Source organism: Emydura macquarii, unplaced genomic scaffold, assembly GCF_026122565.2.
Source record: "Emydura macquarii macquarii isolate MOO-44397 ecotype Brisbane River unplaced genomic scaffold, CSIRO-AGI_Emac_v2 contig_561, whole genome shotgun sequence".
Lineage (NCBI taxonomy): Eukaryota > Metazoa > Chordata > Testudines > Chelidae > Emydura > Emydura macquarii.
The window spans coordinates 12,538,875-12,556,018 of NW_027130698.1; the positions used below are offsets into that span (position 1 = coordinate 12,538,875).

General features: G+C 39.7%; 1 protein-coding gene across 12 annotated transcripts in view; it reads left to right on the top strand.

Annotated features, from left to right (window-relative positions):
- CDH13 (cadherin 13) overlaps positions 1–17,144 on the top strand; it is a 689,068-nt gene that overhangs the window by 396,334 nt on the left and 275,590 nt on the right. For 11 of the 12 annotated variants that reach the window (XR_010918351.1, XR_010918352.1, XM_067540161.1 and 8 more), the window contains one exon: positions 10,112–10,256. Coding sequence is in view for 10 of the 12 variants with exons in the window: in XM_067540161.1 (XP_067396262.1) it covers positions 10,112–10,256 (145 nt within the window). In the remaining 2 variants the exon portion in view is untranslated. Of the gene's footprint in view, positions 1–10,111; positions 10,257–10,346; positions 10,791–17,144 lie in introns of those variants that run through there. The other variant, XM_067540165.1, reaches the window with a different exon arrangement.

Consider the following 17,144-nt stretch of genomic DNA (forward strand, 5'->3'; position numbering starts at 1 on the left):
TTTCTAAAAATAAAAGCAAATACACTCCTTTATCTTGAGCCTTTATGTCTATGAAAGAATACAGGGAAGAGAAGAGGAATTTAATAATATCTATAATTAACACCAATATTCTGCTTTACAATTTCTAATCTCCATAATAAACATTAACTCATCAACAGCCTATATTTGCCAGGTACTATGAGTCCTCTGAGAGAAGCACAGTCTCTTCAATTCCTATTGGCTCAGGCACTCAACACCTTGCAGGATTAGACTGCAAACACTTCCCCCCGGAGTGACACTTTGTGAAGTTGAAATGAACCAATAATGTGACTGTTGTTTGAAATGAAACCGAAAAATGAATCATACATAACAGTTTTTTCAGCAGAAGACAAATGAATTGTATATGTATGTAACAGGGTGGTCTTACCCTGTAAAGGGCCAGGGTCCCAGGAACTGCCAGTCTTGATTAATTAGCAAACCCAGATGGGAAGGGAATGAGGGATTATAAAAGACAGCAAATGGCTCTGTTGAGTGTGGAGCTGCAGGTCGGAAATGCGCTCCTCTAGTAGGCCTTGAAAGGATTTGAGGGAAGGGTGTGTTCTTCTTTCAGCATAGAGAGAAGCAAGGGAACAACCTCCAGAAGCTAGAGTCAATGGTAGGCAGAGGGACCACTTTTTTGTTTGCATACATTTTGACTAAGTGATATGCTTGAACAAGAAAACTGTGCCTGGAAAGAGACTTGGGTGTGGCAGTGAGGTCTTCCTGAGCTGAGGAAATAGGCCACCAGCCTTGCGATTTATTTATGAATGAGAGCCTAATTTTCAAAAATAGGTGCCTTAGCGAGATGAGTAAAGTCTACGTTCGGATGCTCACAAGAGGTGGTTTGGCATACCCACAGGCTTTTGGTCCCTGTTGCACCTATCCAGGTCAGCTTCTAAAGGTAGGTCTACACTGCAGCTGGAAGTGTATTTCCAGCTTTTGTAAATGTACACATGCAAGCTTTGACTGAGCTGAGCGGTCTAAAAATAGCAATGCAGCCAAGGTGGCATGGGCTAGCCATCCTCATACAGTCCCATCCGAGAGACAAGGCATGTGCTCGGGTGGCTAGCCTCTCCTGCCGCCCATGTCACTGCAGCTAGCTTGATCCGAGTGACTGCGTGTATGTCTATCTGAGTTGGAAATTATGCCTCCAGCTGCAGTGTAGATGTACACTAAATGTGGGATTTGAAAATTGGGCTAAATTCTCCCATTGGGGACAGCTGTGTCACCCCACCCTATGAGCAACCATAGAACTGTTAGGATGGCACAGTTGTTCTGGAGGGAGAAATGTGGTCCACACTCTCTAAATATGCTGCGTTCTAGCATGATTTTTAGCCTGCTTTTCTTGATACTGTGTAACAAACAGCTAGCATTTTCTTCATATTCTTGTAGAGTCGAAAAGCTGGAGTAATTATTTGTTAAAATTTATTTATAGCAACTTCTTTCTTTGAGACCAGGCTGTTATTTTCCCTGAATTGTTCCTCTAGATAATGCAGACTCCTTTTAAATAGAGCCTTAAAGTGTTTAGAGTGGTTCTTTATCACTTTTTTTCTAACCCAGTGGTAGTTAAGTGGTTTCCCTAGTAGGGGAGTACCTATACCAACACTCTGAAGATTAGTCTGACAAAATTTCTCATCTCTGAACCTGCACTTAGCAAGTCATTTTAAATAAAACTAACAAACATCCCCAATGTAGACTTTCAATAAATATAGCATTGGTATGCATATCCTCCAAGGAAATTGAGGGTGATTCAGGTAGTGATATTACTGATTCAATAGGGGTCATTCAGTACTAAATTAGTACTCGAAACAATGCTCCATTAAGGTTTTTGAGTCCACTCTGCTGCTGGAAGTGCTGATGTAGCCTCTTCTACGCATTAAAAATACCTTGGTGCTTTTTACAGGACTAAGATCCCCGTCAAATTCTGCCCACTTAATTCCCTGTGTAGTTTCAATGGATATACAGCATGTTGTTGTTCTGCACTGTCTAGCATAACATTCCGTCTACAGTTGATGTACACAGCTTTTCCACTCCAGCTCAGAGACGGCTGTCTTTCACTGATGGGTGAAGATAGAAAGTTTTGCCTAGCAGAATGAACAAGGGGCTGGGAGACAATAAACCCTGAATAACACCTAGTGAGCCAACTGGGGGAAGTCTATGCAAAACATATATATCAGCAACAGACTTGAAGATAGCACTGGAATATAGTTGATGAACAGAGCAGAACCCATAATGAGCCTATGTTTTTTGTAGTTTCCTCTAACAGAGGATGAAGTAAAATGGCAGTTACCAATGAAAGGATTGAGACAAAAAAGGCCTTCAAAGCAAAGAAATAAAGACCTATTGACCTGACCCTTTCATATTGCCATATGACTATAGATTGGATGGCAGCACCTACAGGAGACATTGATGCTTGTATTCAGAGAAATGAAGGGAAACAATATGGCAACACAGAATCTACCACTTCGGGCTTAAGGAGAAGCCAACTACAAGTCATTGACCTGAAACAACCGTATATATTGGAGGCCTAATGATAGTAATACATGTTGGCCAGGATGAAGCCTCTTTGTCCTTTAAAATGTTAGCCATATTGCTTAATGCACTCCTAAAAGATGGTGCTTAAATACTATACTGATCATCACAATGTAAGAGCCTATCTAATGACCTATAGAGTATAGAATAGAACAGCACACTGAAGACAGATCTGTTTATGTGGCTGTCATATAAACCTGCTAAATTTCTGATAATATTTTTACAGGTTATATCCAGGTACTGGCATGTGTATACTTAAGGCATATTTACACTGCCGCGGTGGCAGGTATCAATGCAGCGACATCGATTGAGTGGGTCTGTGTAGACCCATTCCTTCAATGGGAGAGTGCCCTCCCATTGACTGAATTAGTCCACTTCCTCAAAAGGTGGAAGCATCGTAAAGATGCCACGCTGCGTAGACATAACGTAACTAGCGTATCTCATGTCAACCAAGTGCAGCAGTATAGACCACGGTTAAGTGAGGGAAACTTCCATTTTTATAGGATTTAACTACCTGATACAAATGATAAAAATAGTTCATTAAAGCAAATTTATCTTAATCTTGGATTTAAAAGGTGTTGGTAGAAGGACATTATCCAGGTACTAAAGTATTTAAGTTTGTCTCTGAGTCTTTGAAGAGAAAGGTCAAGGAGAGGGTATGTAAATTGCCTCACCTGTTGACTTTCTGATTTATGCAGCCAAACAGTGTAAATAACTGGAGCAGGGTTGCAGCTGACTGAGAGATTGAGATGAAAAGCATAGTAGAAAGAGACCTCATGACCTTTGCCTCCTCCATTACGAACATGAATAGACTTGCGTTGTTGGATGAATTGAACTAAAAGTTCCAAATGGAAATAAGAGTAGGATAATTGGCAAACTTGATGGGTGCTGCAAACATTCTTTGAAATCAGTTAGATTCATTTGAAACCTAGATGCAAATGTAAATATAAACAATTGCTCACCACAGTCAAGAACTGTTTTCTGTACTCTGTGAAAGAGGATGATGTGGGATTTCATGGGGTTAACATGCTTTGGAGGTTATCTGAGCATCTACCTTTTACAAATCCTGTGTAATACAGACATTATTAAAATCAAGATGATGGATTGACTTTGAGCAACAACACTGTCACAGAGATATTAATTTCACAATTAAAAAGAGAACTGGGTCTTTTTGAAACACTGTCCTGGGTATCTTTTTTACTTCTGAAGCTGAGAGACTCTCACTTCAGAAATGGTGAGGGAAGTTTGATGAGAAGTTAAAAAGCAAATTAAACTGTCCTTTTTGGAATGGAGAGTAAGTATGGAGATGTAATTGTCTTGTAAAACTCCGATTCAAATTCATTATTGCCTTAGATTTGCATCTTCTTTATTGCTTCTAAACCTCTGCTTGTTCTGTCAGTCTGCTAAACTCTACCTGCATTTCTCATCCAGGCTGGGAACACTAGCCAAAAAACAGATCTACATCCTAAGCCTGAGGTCTAGTGTTCTGAGTTATAGTATTTGTAATAAACACTCCTGACTTTATATTGCTCTGAAGGTGGTCTGCAAATAACTTCCTGAACACTGAGGCCATGGGACTAGGCTTGACGTCTCCTGAGAGTATGAGAGAGAAGCTTGCCTGTCTGAGCACAGTGAAAGTAATGTACAATGACTTTTCAAGTTCTGACATCTCAAGGGTAGTCATTCTTCCCAGTTTTTACTTGTAAAAATGCAAATAGCTCTAGAGAGCCCTAGGGCTGTATGTTGAATTGGGCAACAAGGGTCATTTGTTCAAGGAGTTATTCTGTCGGAAGTCGTGTGTTGTGACTTATTTTGAACCACAGCTTTAAGCATTTCCATTCTTGAGGGAGGTGAGTATTCTGGGCTAGGGTGCACCGACTGGACCTAATTTCGAGAACTTCTGAACACCCACAACTTTTACTGCCTCCAGTGGGAGTTTGGCACTCTGCATATCTGTCTTTCTCTCTAGGCATTTATACCCTAATTATCACTTTGCAATCTGAATGAAGAATTTAGTAGAAGGCTTCTATATTTGCTTAATAGCCAGTGTATTATTTTCGCTGTCAGCCAAGGCAGGGTGTAAGCACCAGTTTGATGGCCTACTCTCTGGAACGCTAGCACTGTGTGTAATAATGGGTGCTAACATGATGGTAATAACGAGTCATAAGCAATGTGCTGCAGGCTATCATTTTGAAAGCAAACTTGGGGGATGAGGAAATAAAAGAAATAGGTCAGTTGGTATCTACTGTACAAAGAGAATAAAGAAATCCATCATAATCTATACATGAGATCAAGCAGAAGTTAAATGAGAACTGTTGGGCTTGATATGGGGGATACGTGTTGACCAGGAAGACCTCATATCCTGGTAGGGATCCTTGTACTAAAATGACCCTTCTCAATCATCTGCTTTCACCTTGAAACACATGGGGCTTATGAACAAAAACAAGAACCCCCTCTTCCCCTGCTCCCCTTACCTTTTGAAAATGGATGAAAAACCGTGTGCTAGACAGCTTACCGAGTTCTATGTTGGTGAAGTGGTCTCTGGCATAAAACCAGCTGTGCTGTGGTGCTCTACCTACCTAGTTTAACACTTCTCTTTTCCATGGAGTTATTTATTTTCTTGACACTGTGAAATCTGATACCAGGAGCCGTTTGGAATCTTGCTTTGGAAGGTCCATGGATTCCAAGGCCAGAAGGGACCATTGTGGTCATTAGTCTGATCTCCTGTGTAACACAGGCCATTGAACTTCCCAAAAATAATTCCTTAGAACAGAGCTTTTAGAAAAGAAATCCAATGGTGATTAAAAATTTTCAGTGATAGAGAATCCACCATAACCCTCAATAAATTGTTCCAATGGTTACTTACCCTCACTGTCAAAATTGTACACCTTATTTCCAGTCTGAATTTGTATAGCTTCAATTTCAAGCCATTGGATCCTGTTAAAGGAAGCACAGACCTAGAAATGGATTTCCACCTACTGTCAGCTTTCCAGAAGTATAACAGCCCACGCCCCCTGTATCTTGACATTGCATTACCACCAGCAATTGCTTGTAAAACATTTTTAATCTAATAAAATAAGCTACCAATACTGCCAAAAAGTGGGGGGGAAAGCAGGGGGTAGGGGCAGGAGAAATAACAGGGCTGAGAGTCAGAATCAGCCTGGAGAGAGGATTCAAGATCCAAAGAAACCAGGGACATATAAATTACTACTCATTTCCAGGTTAGCTGTGTGCAGTGGCACACAGATTTGTGCCACAGCAGTGCAGGTATAAGACTGAGCTTTAATTCATGGCACCAGGAACACAATACGGGTCAGGGTATACAAAAGGTTAATAACCATGTGACACGCCAGGAATTGTGATCCATTGACTTCAGAGACTAATGTTAAACAAATCTTGCAAAGTGAGGATCAAGTGTTCTCCATGAAATATCTCATGCTGCATAGGCCAGCTGGACAACTCAGCCCGGAAGGACCAGCCACCAGGAGAGGGGGAAAAGTCAGAACTATTTGTTGGCGTCTAGACCCCTAAACAATATATACTGTAAATCATAGGGAGAGTGGGCATGGTTTTACAAGAATGGCAACCAGCAAGAGGGCATCTCAGTCAAGGCTGGGAAAGCAGATACCAGTAAAATGGATTGTGGCAATGCTCAGTGTCCCTGTAGTATTTTTTGGAAGCAAATAGCCCACTGAGAGCATAAATATTGTGCTTCTCCCACTCACACCCATCACAGTACAATATAAAAGTGAAATGTGCATACAAGCATAGCGGAATGCACTGAGATAATATAATAAGCCATCCATCTTCACAAACGAATTAGAATTCTGACCTAATCCTAGCCCAGTAGGGTTCATCACTAACCTATACATAATTTATAAATATCTGGCAGCTTGAGTAAGAATAAATTAACAGAATAAACAGACCATTCGAAGCACTCTCAGGCCCCTACAGTTACTGCTGTCTCTTGGGAGAGAACAGAGAGGGTGATGGTAACTTTTGAGCACAGGTCCTTGTTCCTGCTGGTTTATCTCATAGAAGAGTTAAGCAGGGAGGAGTAGAGTGGGTGAAAAATGGTAGCTCACTCTCTGAGGTCCTCATTGCTCTTTCTAGTCTCTTACCTTGGATGTGTTGGGGGAAAAAAAAGAGAAATTGGGCTCAGCTGATGCATGCATAAGTAGAAGGTGCCTGTAATCTGGACAACCATCTTCTCCCACCCAGTAGAAAGATCTGTCTATCGACCACTTATGGTTGCTGATACTTCAGCACCTCATCAATGCTCCTCACCTGACTTGATTGTGGGTGGGAGATTTCAGGGAATGCAGAACCTGGTATAGATTCATGTGCCGTTTCCGGAGGAGGAACTAGAATACACAATGCTTAGGCAGATTATGACACTATCTGACCTGATCTAGGCCTCTGTGTACATGTGTCTGCAAATGTAATAAATTGTTTGTGTGTGTGTAACTATGCATGTTACAATGTCCTCCCATGTTTTATTTGTACATACCAAAAATGCAGAAGATTTTTTTATTAATTAGCATTTTATGCATTTGTATAGTGCTGACAATACATTCAGGCATTACAGAATACTCACAATAGACTATTCCTGATCGGAAGAGTTTATAGACTAAAAGAGAGGCCTAGATAAGGTAGACTGCCCAGAGAGACCAGATGTTAATTTAGTATTTTTGTTCACTTTATACCTCCGCTTCGAAAATGTTGGGAGTGGATAGGATGATTGATTGATCTGGGGAGACTCTGGATCTTACAGAAAGTGTGACTCTTGGGATGGCGTTTGAACAAGCAGAGCATTGCAGACTGAGATTGGGATTGCACACAGGGTAGAAGCAAGGTGGAAGGCAGGAAAACAAGTGTGGGAAAAGGAAATGAAGAGGCTATTGACATTGGCAATGGACTGAAGGAGGCAAGGGATGAAATGTGCTGCTTCAAGCTAGAAACGGATCTGGATCTGTGGATTTAAACCAAATGTTTCCTTGAAAACGAAATAATCGAGGGCTCTAAAATCCTATGAAAAATATCAAGTGACCCTTTTCACCAATTATGGCCAAGGCTAGCTGAGGGGCTTACTTAAGTAATATGTGTAAAATGCTTTGAAAACATTACGTGTTTAGTATTAGGATTAGCAGTAACTCCTAGATTGTAAAATGACTATTGTTTATTTGAATAGTTAATAATGATTTGAGGGGTGAACTTCTAGATCAGTGGATCGGCTCAAATGAGCATGTTACAAAACAGTCCCCATTTGAATCGCTGCTCCTACCTTTGACTGCAGTAAGGTGGACTGCTGTTCCCATGCTGATCCCTGTTGACAGTGCATGGGTGTTGCAGGATTGGAGCCCAAGTCTTGACTACATGGCAGACAATTGGTAAATTTGCTTGCACATGCATGCATCAACTACAAATCAGATCCTCTATATTCATTTACTACTAAAACACTAGAACATCTCCTTCTGTCAATGTAAATACGACATGAATTTACCAGAGATACAAGCGTGGCATTGATCTGTTGTTTTAGGTGAATATTTATCATGTTGGAAAATAATTTGTTATAAAAATCAGAGGGTGGTGGTGAGATACAGTGGAGTGAGATTTAGCTCCAATGGAGGGCAGGTACCATTTTCATCAAAACAATGTGGTGGTGATTGGGAAGGACAACTTTAGTTTCAGGCCAAGAGTCCATAAGAGGCTCTTTAATGAAGACTGTGCTGATTCAGACCAATTCTGATCAATGCCCCAGCCATGCTCTAGATATTTTTTTGTAAGCGGAGGCTTTTGCACACTTGATTAGTGTGATATATACCCCAGGGCTGAATTTAGCATCAAATTTAAATTGCATTAGGAAGTGACAACGAATTGGGGACAACCCATGAAATTAATAGCTATGTATTAAAGTTACTCTTTTTCAGAGTTTAGCTAATAGTTATGTATAATATCAGAGAGATCCCCAGTCCTTTTCTTATAATTTGGTTGCAAGCCATCTGTTCTCAAAACAGCAACACTTTGTGACCAAAAGAATCACCAAGAAGCAGCCTATGTTAACTCCACCTTCTCAACTGGAAATCCAATTGGCATCCCAGAGCCTACAACTTGAAAACAGGCAGGCTATTTTTGGAGGACTGCCATACTAGTAACAGTTGATAGATTATTGTGTCTGTTAAGCAGGATCAAGATGAAAGGAAAACCTGAAAATGGACCCTGAATGGAAGGTTTGAGTGTTGGAGATTTCTAAGGTTTTGTTAAGAATGTTTATCGCCCGATAGTGAAACCTTTCAAAGGGCCACAATTCAACCCTCAGCTGCTAAACAAGCACAATTCATACACCCCACCATGTCCTTCAAGGTAAAGGACATCAGATCTATCGTTTTCTATTATATTAGCCTCATTCCATGCAGTCAAAAAACACTTGTTTTGCTCAATAACCATTGACTACAGTCTCAGTGAACCTCTTTTGTAGATTTTTATCTCCAGAATACTTGTTGTTCCAGCAATTTATGCTAGAAATCCCAAACATTTAGTTCAGAAGTTCTGTTTTAATTCTAATCAGTTAACACTGCATTGTTTCTGACACTCTTGTCCAAAATCCCAACCAGATCCAAATGGTTCCTTTCACTTTCCCTGCTTTTTGTGTGAAAAGTCTTATTCCCTGGATGCAGAAACAGGCATTGATTGCAATGAACCTCCGATATCACCACCCCTCTGTGTTCATGGCTGAAACAGCAGTTCATTACATTGGAAGAAAAGCCACCTCCCTTAGACATGGAGTGTCTCTCGCATTGCATGCCTCAGGTTTTTGCTGCATCACATCTTTGAGGTGTGCTCTGTGGATTTTGACATATCAAGGAAATAGTGGCGGCTGATTTCACAGAGAATTTCCCATTTCTGCTAAATAAATAAAGGGGATACATAAAGAAATGTTGAAGTCAGCAGTGGTGGTGTGATGTGATATGAAACTCATGTCATAACATAATTGAAATATTATCATTATAGCTATTTCCTACATGCCTTTCTTTTCAGGACAAAATACATAGAGATTGAATCAAATTTGGTGCTGATTTACTCCACCCCATCATGAAGGACGTAATTTATTTAGTCTACAAGAGGATTATTCTTACCTTTTTCATATAACACCCTGCTTATGTCTAATAATACTCATTTTAAAATGACCTTGCAATTTATTGTATACATGGTACTGTATGTTTCCCTTTGAAGGAAATAAAGTGACTGATTCTAAGCAAATATTCACTTCATTAGTGCCAACTTGTTTCTTTTTTCCCTTCCTTCACTGCATTCTTTAGGAAATTTGGCAAATCGATTGCAGATTATCCAATGGGAGTCACCACATGAATCTCTCTCGCTTGCACTCAAAACTATTTTGCTTCTAGCCCAGTCCTAGAGAATCTTCCTTGAGACTGAAGTACTACATTTGTCAGAGGCTTGTTCCAGTAAAAAGACTGATATAAGCTCTTCTATTCCTTGCTCCGTGCTTATGTCATGATAATAAACTAATTCATTTTCTCCTTTCTCTTTGCTCATACAGCTGCAAGTTGAGGTCACTGATGTCAGTGGTAAAAGTATTGAAGGACCAGTCCTTCTAGATGTCATTGTTATTGATCAGAATGACAACAGGCCCATCTTCAGGGAAGGACCATATGTTGGACACATCATGGAAGGGTCTCCTACAGGTATGTTGATTTCATTCATGCTTTTGTAAACTACTGTATGTTATAAACTATATTCTGCCGTCTGATACCTGCACATTTTTTCCACTGCAGAAAGACACTTGCTGACTCTGTGTGATGGGTTTGGCTCATTAACTCCTCCCTGGCTTTGGGCACAGGGTCATTGTCTTTGGGATGCTTCAGGGAAATCCTAGAAACAACATAGTTTGAGAAGGAAGCTGAGGCTGAGGTTTTTGTTTTGTTGTTCTTATCAGTAGAGACAAACCCAGAATGGGATTAAGGTTGGGACTAAACGCATTGCATATACATTCATTTCAGGTGGGAACTCCACCTGTTCACAGTCAGATGGGCTGCTGGCAGGATTTATTTGTTTATGCAATGTCTGTGGTAGGTAAATGACAAGAATAAATAGAATATGTATTGAAAAATATGCTGGTCTTGTAGGACTTGTTGAGATATTGCAACATCGTACATATCTGAACACTGGTAAAATAAAAATATACTGTGTAGACTAGAGCCGGTATGAAAATTTTCTGATCATTTCTAGTGTAGATTTGATGATGGTCATGTGTGTTTTTCATGACATTTCCTGTAAAACTAGGGAGTCTTAGCACAGATGTCCTTGCCCAATTCCAACTTGGATATCCAATCTCTCTATCTAAATTCTGTCTACAGTTATAACTCAATATATTTCTCTTCAGTTCCTGTCCTCGGACGTTATGTAATGTTGCTGTGAGTTGTTAAACAGCTGTAGCATTCCACCACAGAGGTATCCCCATTTCAGTTGTGAGGGATAATTATATAATCAGAATATATAAACAAGTTAATTCTGATCTCATTTAAATCAGTGCAAACTAGGAGAAATGCTTGTTAAAATCACTGGACTGACAGTGGTGTGAGATTAAAATTGGGCCATACATCTGTATGTCTATATATTTACTGATATAGATATGTATATCTCAAATAAAGAGCTAAGTCTTGTAGTCCTTAGTGGGAGCTGTGGTTGAGTGATAACTGTAGGCTTGTCCTATGTTTCAAGAGATTTGTCTATAGACATACTAGAATCTTTCAGGATGAAGACTGCAATCAAATATATTATACTATTATGAGCAACTTGTATTCATTTAACTTCAAAATGGGGTGTGTGCTGTGTTTAATGTGAAGAGGGGAAACCATTTTGTACTCCCTCTTTAATGTATTAAACCTTTGGTAAGCATATATATTAATCTTTGTTCAAACTTTATCGGTGGAGCTTCTCGAAATCATCTAACCATTTCAGCAATTATATGTACTAGTACATGGTTATGTTTCGCTGCTTGGCTTAGGACTTGAATTGCATTATAAGTTGCTATCCCATAAGATTAACACAGAGCGGTATTAAGATAAACGTGTAATGTTGAATATTGCAATATTTAACAAGCGGGCTAAAAACCAACAGGGCAATTTAAAAGAGTGGCCATATTTTCATTCTAACCGGAGATAAATTAGAGTCCTGTTTAGAAGTATAGTATAGTTATCCAAGCGGAAAATCAACTGTTTTCTGATCTTGTTTCCAATTTTAGTGAACTGTAAAGAATCCAAAAGAAACCTTCCCCAATGTTCCCCTTCCTTTTCCCCTCCCCTGCGTGCTATTGTAATGGCCTTAATGAAACAAGAGTTTCATGGTTATTGACTGCATATGCACAGCTATCAGAGTTCATCTGAAATTCCTTTGTGCCAACCAATCAATAGTACATAACTGAGTATGACTACCTAATGAGATAAGTGGCCAGTTTCAATGCATTTTTTTAAAATTTAAACTGCAGCATAAGCAGTTTTTGAGTATGCATAGTTAAACCTGTCAGCCACAATGCCTGCTAATGATTTCCATTGCTTTCTACAGACAGCTTTGTGTTGTTTAGGAATCATAGGGTTAACAACAACATCCTTCACAGTTGATTTCAAATATAGAAACCAACAAAGCCTGTAAAGAATGTGAATGTAGACCAGATGGCAGGGACTTCAGGACCACTGGAAGCAAATTTCTATAAAACCGTATTTATAGTATTTTGAAAAAAACCTAGCTTTAAAAATACATCATGAAGACTTTTCCCTCAGTTCCTCAGCAAGGGGAAAATAGGATCCTTTTTAATTTTATTTTTTTCACCTCCAGAAATAAACACAAAAAGTAATTGGTAATGGAGACACAGTTTTATCCATTGCACAGGTTACATTCTGACAATTACTTTTCGTTAGTGTGCGCACTCACCACTAAGTTGTTCCCTTGCATCAGGGTGTGATGTTGCAGGAATCTATGTCTCTAGCACACCCTGCAGGCCATCTGTCTGTGCGCAGTTAAGCCCTCTGGTTCAGAAGTTTCTAAATTAAATCCCTTTGGGGGCAACAAAAGCTCAAGCTAGTAATCAGAGTCTGGTAACACATCTACCCTTCTCTTGGCTCCATCTTCAATCTCCTTCAGTTACTCCAGATTCTTCTACCCCAGTTCTGATGTTGAGCACTGGCCCCCCAGAATTAGTCTCTCTGAGGTGTCTGCTCGCTTTCAAGACCCAGCTCTGGCAATTCAGCTCAGCCTCTTCTCTCTGTGGCTCCTCCCTTCAGAGTGCACTCTCTCTCCTTTCATGGGGCCCAGGTGCCCATTAAGTTATCAACCCGCTCCCGACTCTCTGGCAGAGGAGTGACTGATTGGGTACATCTATTGTACCTATGCCAGAATTAATTCATTATTAACTCCCTTCTGGCCTGTGATAGGGTTTCACCCCATCACACTCTTATTTGGGGAAGATATAACTGAGAATTTTTACTTGCTCATTGCTAAAATGGAGGCATGTTCTAGTCTCTGTTAATTCTTACGGTAAAGAAGAATGATCAACATGGAAAAATATATTAGGTGGTTTCAAAATATTTAGTCATTGTGGTGAAAGGGACTATAACTTGGGTGATTAGGAGAAAACCGAGTGAGAGAAAATGTTGGCTAGGTATTAAGAAAATCAACCTGAAATCTCTTAGGCTGTGAAATAGTCTTCCAGGGGGCATTGTGGAAGGACTTTTGTTTGCAACATTTACATTAAATTAGAATGGCCAGTGCACTCATGCTGCAGTTTTACATTGGCAGGAGATGGATCTGATTGTGCTTATGTGAACATGGAACAAAAAGACGGTCCCTATCCTAAGACGCTTATAATCTAAGTATAAGACAAGAGACATGAGAAGGACACAAATATGGGAGTACAAGGATACAATATTGGTCAACAGGATAGACAGTGGTCTCTGCACACCCAATGCCTAACTGTTGTCAAATTTTTTGGAGATCATGAATTAGACGTGCTGTGGAAGATCTCGATAGCCAATGCATCTCATCTTTCTATAATTACTGTCCCCAGCCAATTGAAATCCTGACTTGGCTTGTTGTCCTACGTGACAAGACAAAATGCTAAGAGAATGCGTTTTCTTTTATTTATAGGTTGTGCAGTGAACCCTAATATAAGCATAAAGTACAGCTGCACAGCCATGGTAATGCATCTGAACAAGAAATCTTTCAGATCTCTGATAGAGAGAGAGAGATGGGAAAAGTAAGATAACTGTGGATTTAACTTTCCTTTGTCAAAACTTCACATCCTGATGAGAAAACAGCTCTAAGATTTGTATAAGTGGAAGGCTGTAAATCAGTAGATGTCGTTAAAAACTACCAGAATAAACTAAAATATAACCAAACGGTATGAGGTTGTCAGCCCAAGCGCTGAGAGAGGCAAGTATCCAGCAGAGACCACATTAGATGAGTCAGCATTCCTGTGGTGCCCCAACTCAGTAAATGCACATTTTAAGAGACTGTAACAACTTAGGTACAGCTCTTTCAGACCCCCTCAGTTCGGCATGTTGCTTTAGCGTACCATAGGAACATTGGCTCCTTCAATGCACAAAACTTCAGACACTTTTGAATATGAAGCAAAACATGTGCACCTGAGTGGTTCCTTTTTAACATTAGGGCGCAGGTAAGACAAACAAATAACCCTCCACCACACTAACGTTGCTTTAAAAAAAGAAAAAAAAAGAAGAACCTGCATGCATTACATGCCTTTTTCACAGGTGCTAACTCGGTCAAAACCAAGCCAGTTTTCATCCCAGTATTCTATGGAATTTATCCTCATTGAGGTTTATTTCCTTGCTGAATTTAATTATCGACTCCTTGTGACGCTGTATGAAATATGACTGACCATTTACAATACTATTGATGCCAATATTACAAAATTGCATTGAATCTGACAAGATATGCCATATAAGATATCATTGGAAAAGTCCTAATTTGCTAGGTCTGATAATCTTATCTATATGTATGTATCATTTTTGTATTGTAAGTTATAAATAAGTGTGATATATCTGTATCTAAAACTTGTGCTGTGCTACTGGGTGACACCCACAGGCAGATTAGCATCAGCACTATCAAGCCTGTGTGATGACCCATCAAGGGCAATCCGCTATACAATGGCCCAGGGAGAGAAGCCAGGGTCTATGCTTATAAGTCAGCAGGAGATGTAGAAACATGCCTGTGGACAGGGGCCTCCAAGTGCTTTTCCATGCCCATGTGCTATGAGCTTGTGTTTAGGACAAGCCACAAGGCAAAGAATATAAAAGGCAGCTGCAACATCTCCATCTTGTCTTCATTCCTGCTTTTTACCTCTGGATCAACTTCTCTACAACTGGAGCTTAGAAACAAAGGATTGACAGACCCATCCAGGTACTGGACGTACTCCAGAGGAACTGTACACGTCAGCAAACTCACCAATATTGCTAAGAACCTGATATATAGACTTTAAAATCATGTGTATGTATCTGATTGCTTTGTTTTTTTAACATCTCTCTTCTTGTTTGTTCGTTCTCTTTTATAATTTACCTTTAGTTTTAGGTACTAAAGTTTTGCTTGGCAGCATAATATTTTGGGTAAGATCCAAAGATCCTTTGGGGATCAGAAGAATATTTTATAAAGGGAATAGAGTTTTAAATAATTTATCTCTTTACTGGACCTAGTTGCTGATTGGGAACCAGAGCCTGAAATTAATAAAGGGGGATGTGTATTTATTTGTTTGGGGCTTCTTGATAACCAGAGTGGGAAATCAGGAGCACTGTTTGTGAATCTGACTTAAGTGTTAGCCACCAGTTTTGAGAGAATCTGCTCTCCTTTTTGCAGCCTGCCCTGACTTTGGCTTTTTCTGGTGGGCTGCCCTAGGCATATCAGGTCACACTTCTTGCCCCCATTTTGGTACTAAAGATATTAAAAAGAAAGAATACAAGCATTATTATACTAGCAACCAAAACCAATGTTTAGTAACAGGTAAGGTTGCATCATGACATGACCAATCCACTTGAAACCGGAAAAGTATGGAAATCAAAAGTGAAAGGAAAAGATCTTTGCCTTCCTTTACAACTTTACAAGAATGCCAAGAGTGTGATCCAATATTCCATAAGGCTTTGTCTTTCAGTGCTACCTCCAACAGGTACCAAAAAGCATCATGTACCCAAACTTCATTAAACTTGCTGTCTAACAAAAAAACTCCTATGTTTTTATGTCAATTATATCAACAGATCAGCACTTCCAACCATCACATGTTCCATGCATTAGGGAAAGGACGGTGTTAGGAGGGGCTGCCAGTTTTCTTTTGTTGCTGTGCTCTGACAGAGGAAGGGCTGAAGGATAGTCAGTTATGCATTAAAGAATGAAGCTTTGACCATGAAGACCAGAGCTTATCCAGGTGGAAAGATAGAATCCTGAAACCTCATCCTCCCTAAGTAAACCTAGAAGAAAATTAAAGAAGAAAGTCTGCATGCAACCATCTTGGTGTACAGAAGGTGAACACCACCTTTGCCCCAGGCAAGTAGTGGAAGTTGAAGATCAAAATTGAGTAGGGTCCATTAGCTCATTTCAAGAGCCATAAAGATGATATTGTACAGTACTTCAGGGCAAACTATGGAACGATTAAGTCCAGAAATTTGGAGCAGCAGGAATAGTGAAGGACTGTTGATGGAACCACCAGGTCGGAGATCTCAGAATGCCAGCATATAACAAGGCACAAACACAAATAATGTGCTGAGTAAAATATCTTGCACCCAGAAACAATCCTGAAATCTGGGACTGGAGTCCGTCCAGGGAAATGGTGCCAGGCTGACAGTCTACACTGAAAAGGAAAGAGTTAAATATAAATACAGTTTTCCAGGCAAAATTATTAAATTGCTTAAAAGTTTAGAAGTCATGTAGAGTATTATGTGTCTCATACATAGCTGAGTTGACTTACAAGGGATTGCATAGCAAGTTTCGGAAAGATCAAGACAGTTGTGGAAATAGGATTATTATAATCGGTTTTAAAGTACACAAGAGTTGTATTTGTATTTTCAAGTCTGCGGGTCAGTTCAACAGGAAAAAGGAATTTCAATGTGTAAAAAAGGTGTACTAAATACTCAGCTGAAAGGCTGATGAGAAGAGATATGTAGACAGGATTTAGTGAAGAAGGTCTGAGGAAATTGATTTACAGTGAAAAGACTGGCATCTATTGTGGAGAGTTGTAAAATAAATTTGTGCCTTGCCACGTTGTACCGGAATTGAAGGCAAGACAAGGTTTCAAAGTGTGATATCTTTCAACTAGGAGTTGATATGCATATTTGTATTTGTTTAGTGTGATTATGCACTGTCAGAGTTGTCATGCTTAATCCCAGAAGTGGCTCTATTTTAGTTGATGTATGAAGTGATTCGATGTAATTTTCAACTGGATCTCAATCTAGCCTGGATATTTTGGGGGAAGTGGAGTGAAGGGAGTGCAATCTTGTTCTTCACTAATATTTGTGCTTCCTATTTTGGACCCACAATGAACCCATACAAACAGTTATTTACATCTCTACAATGTT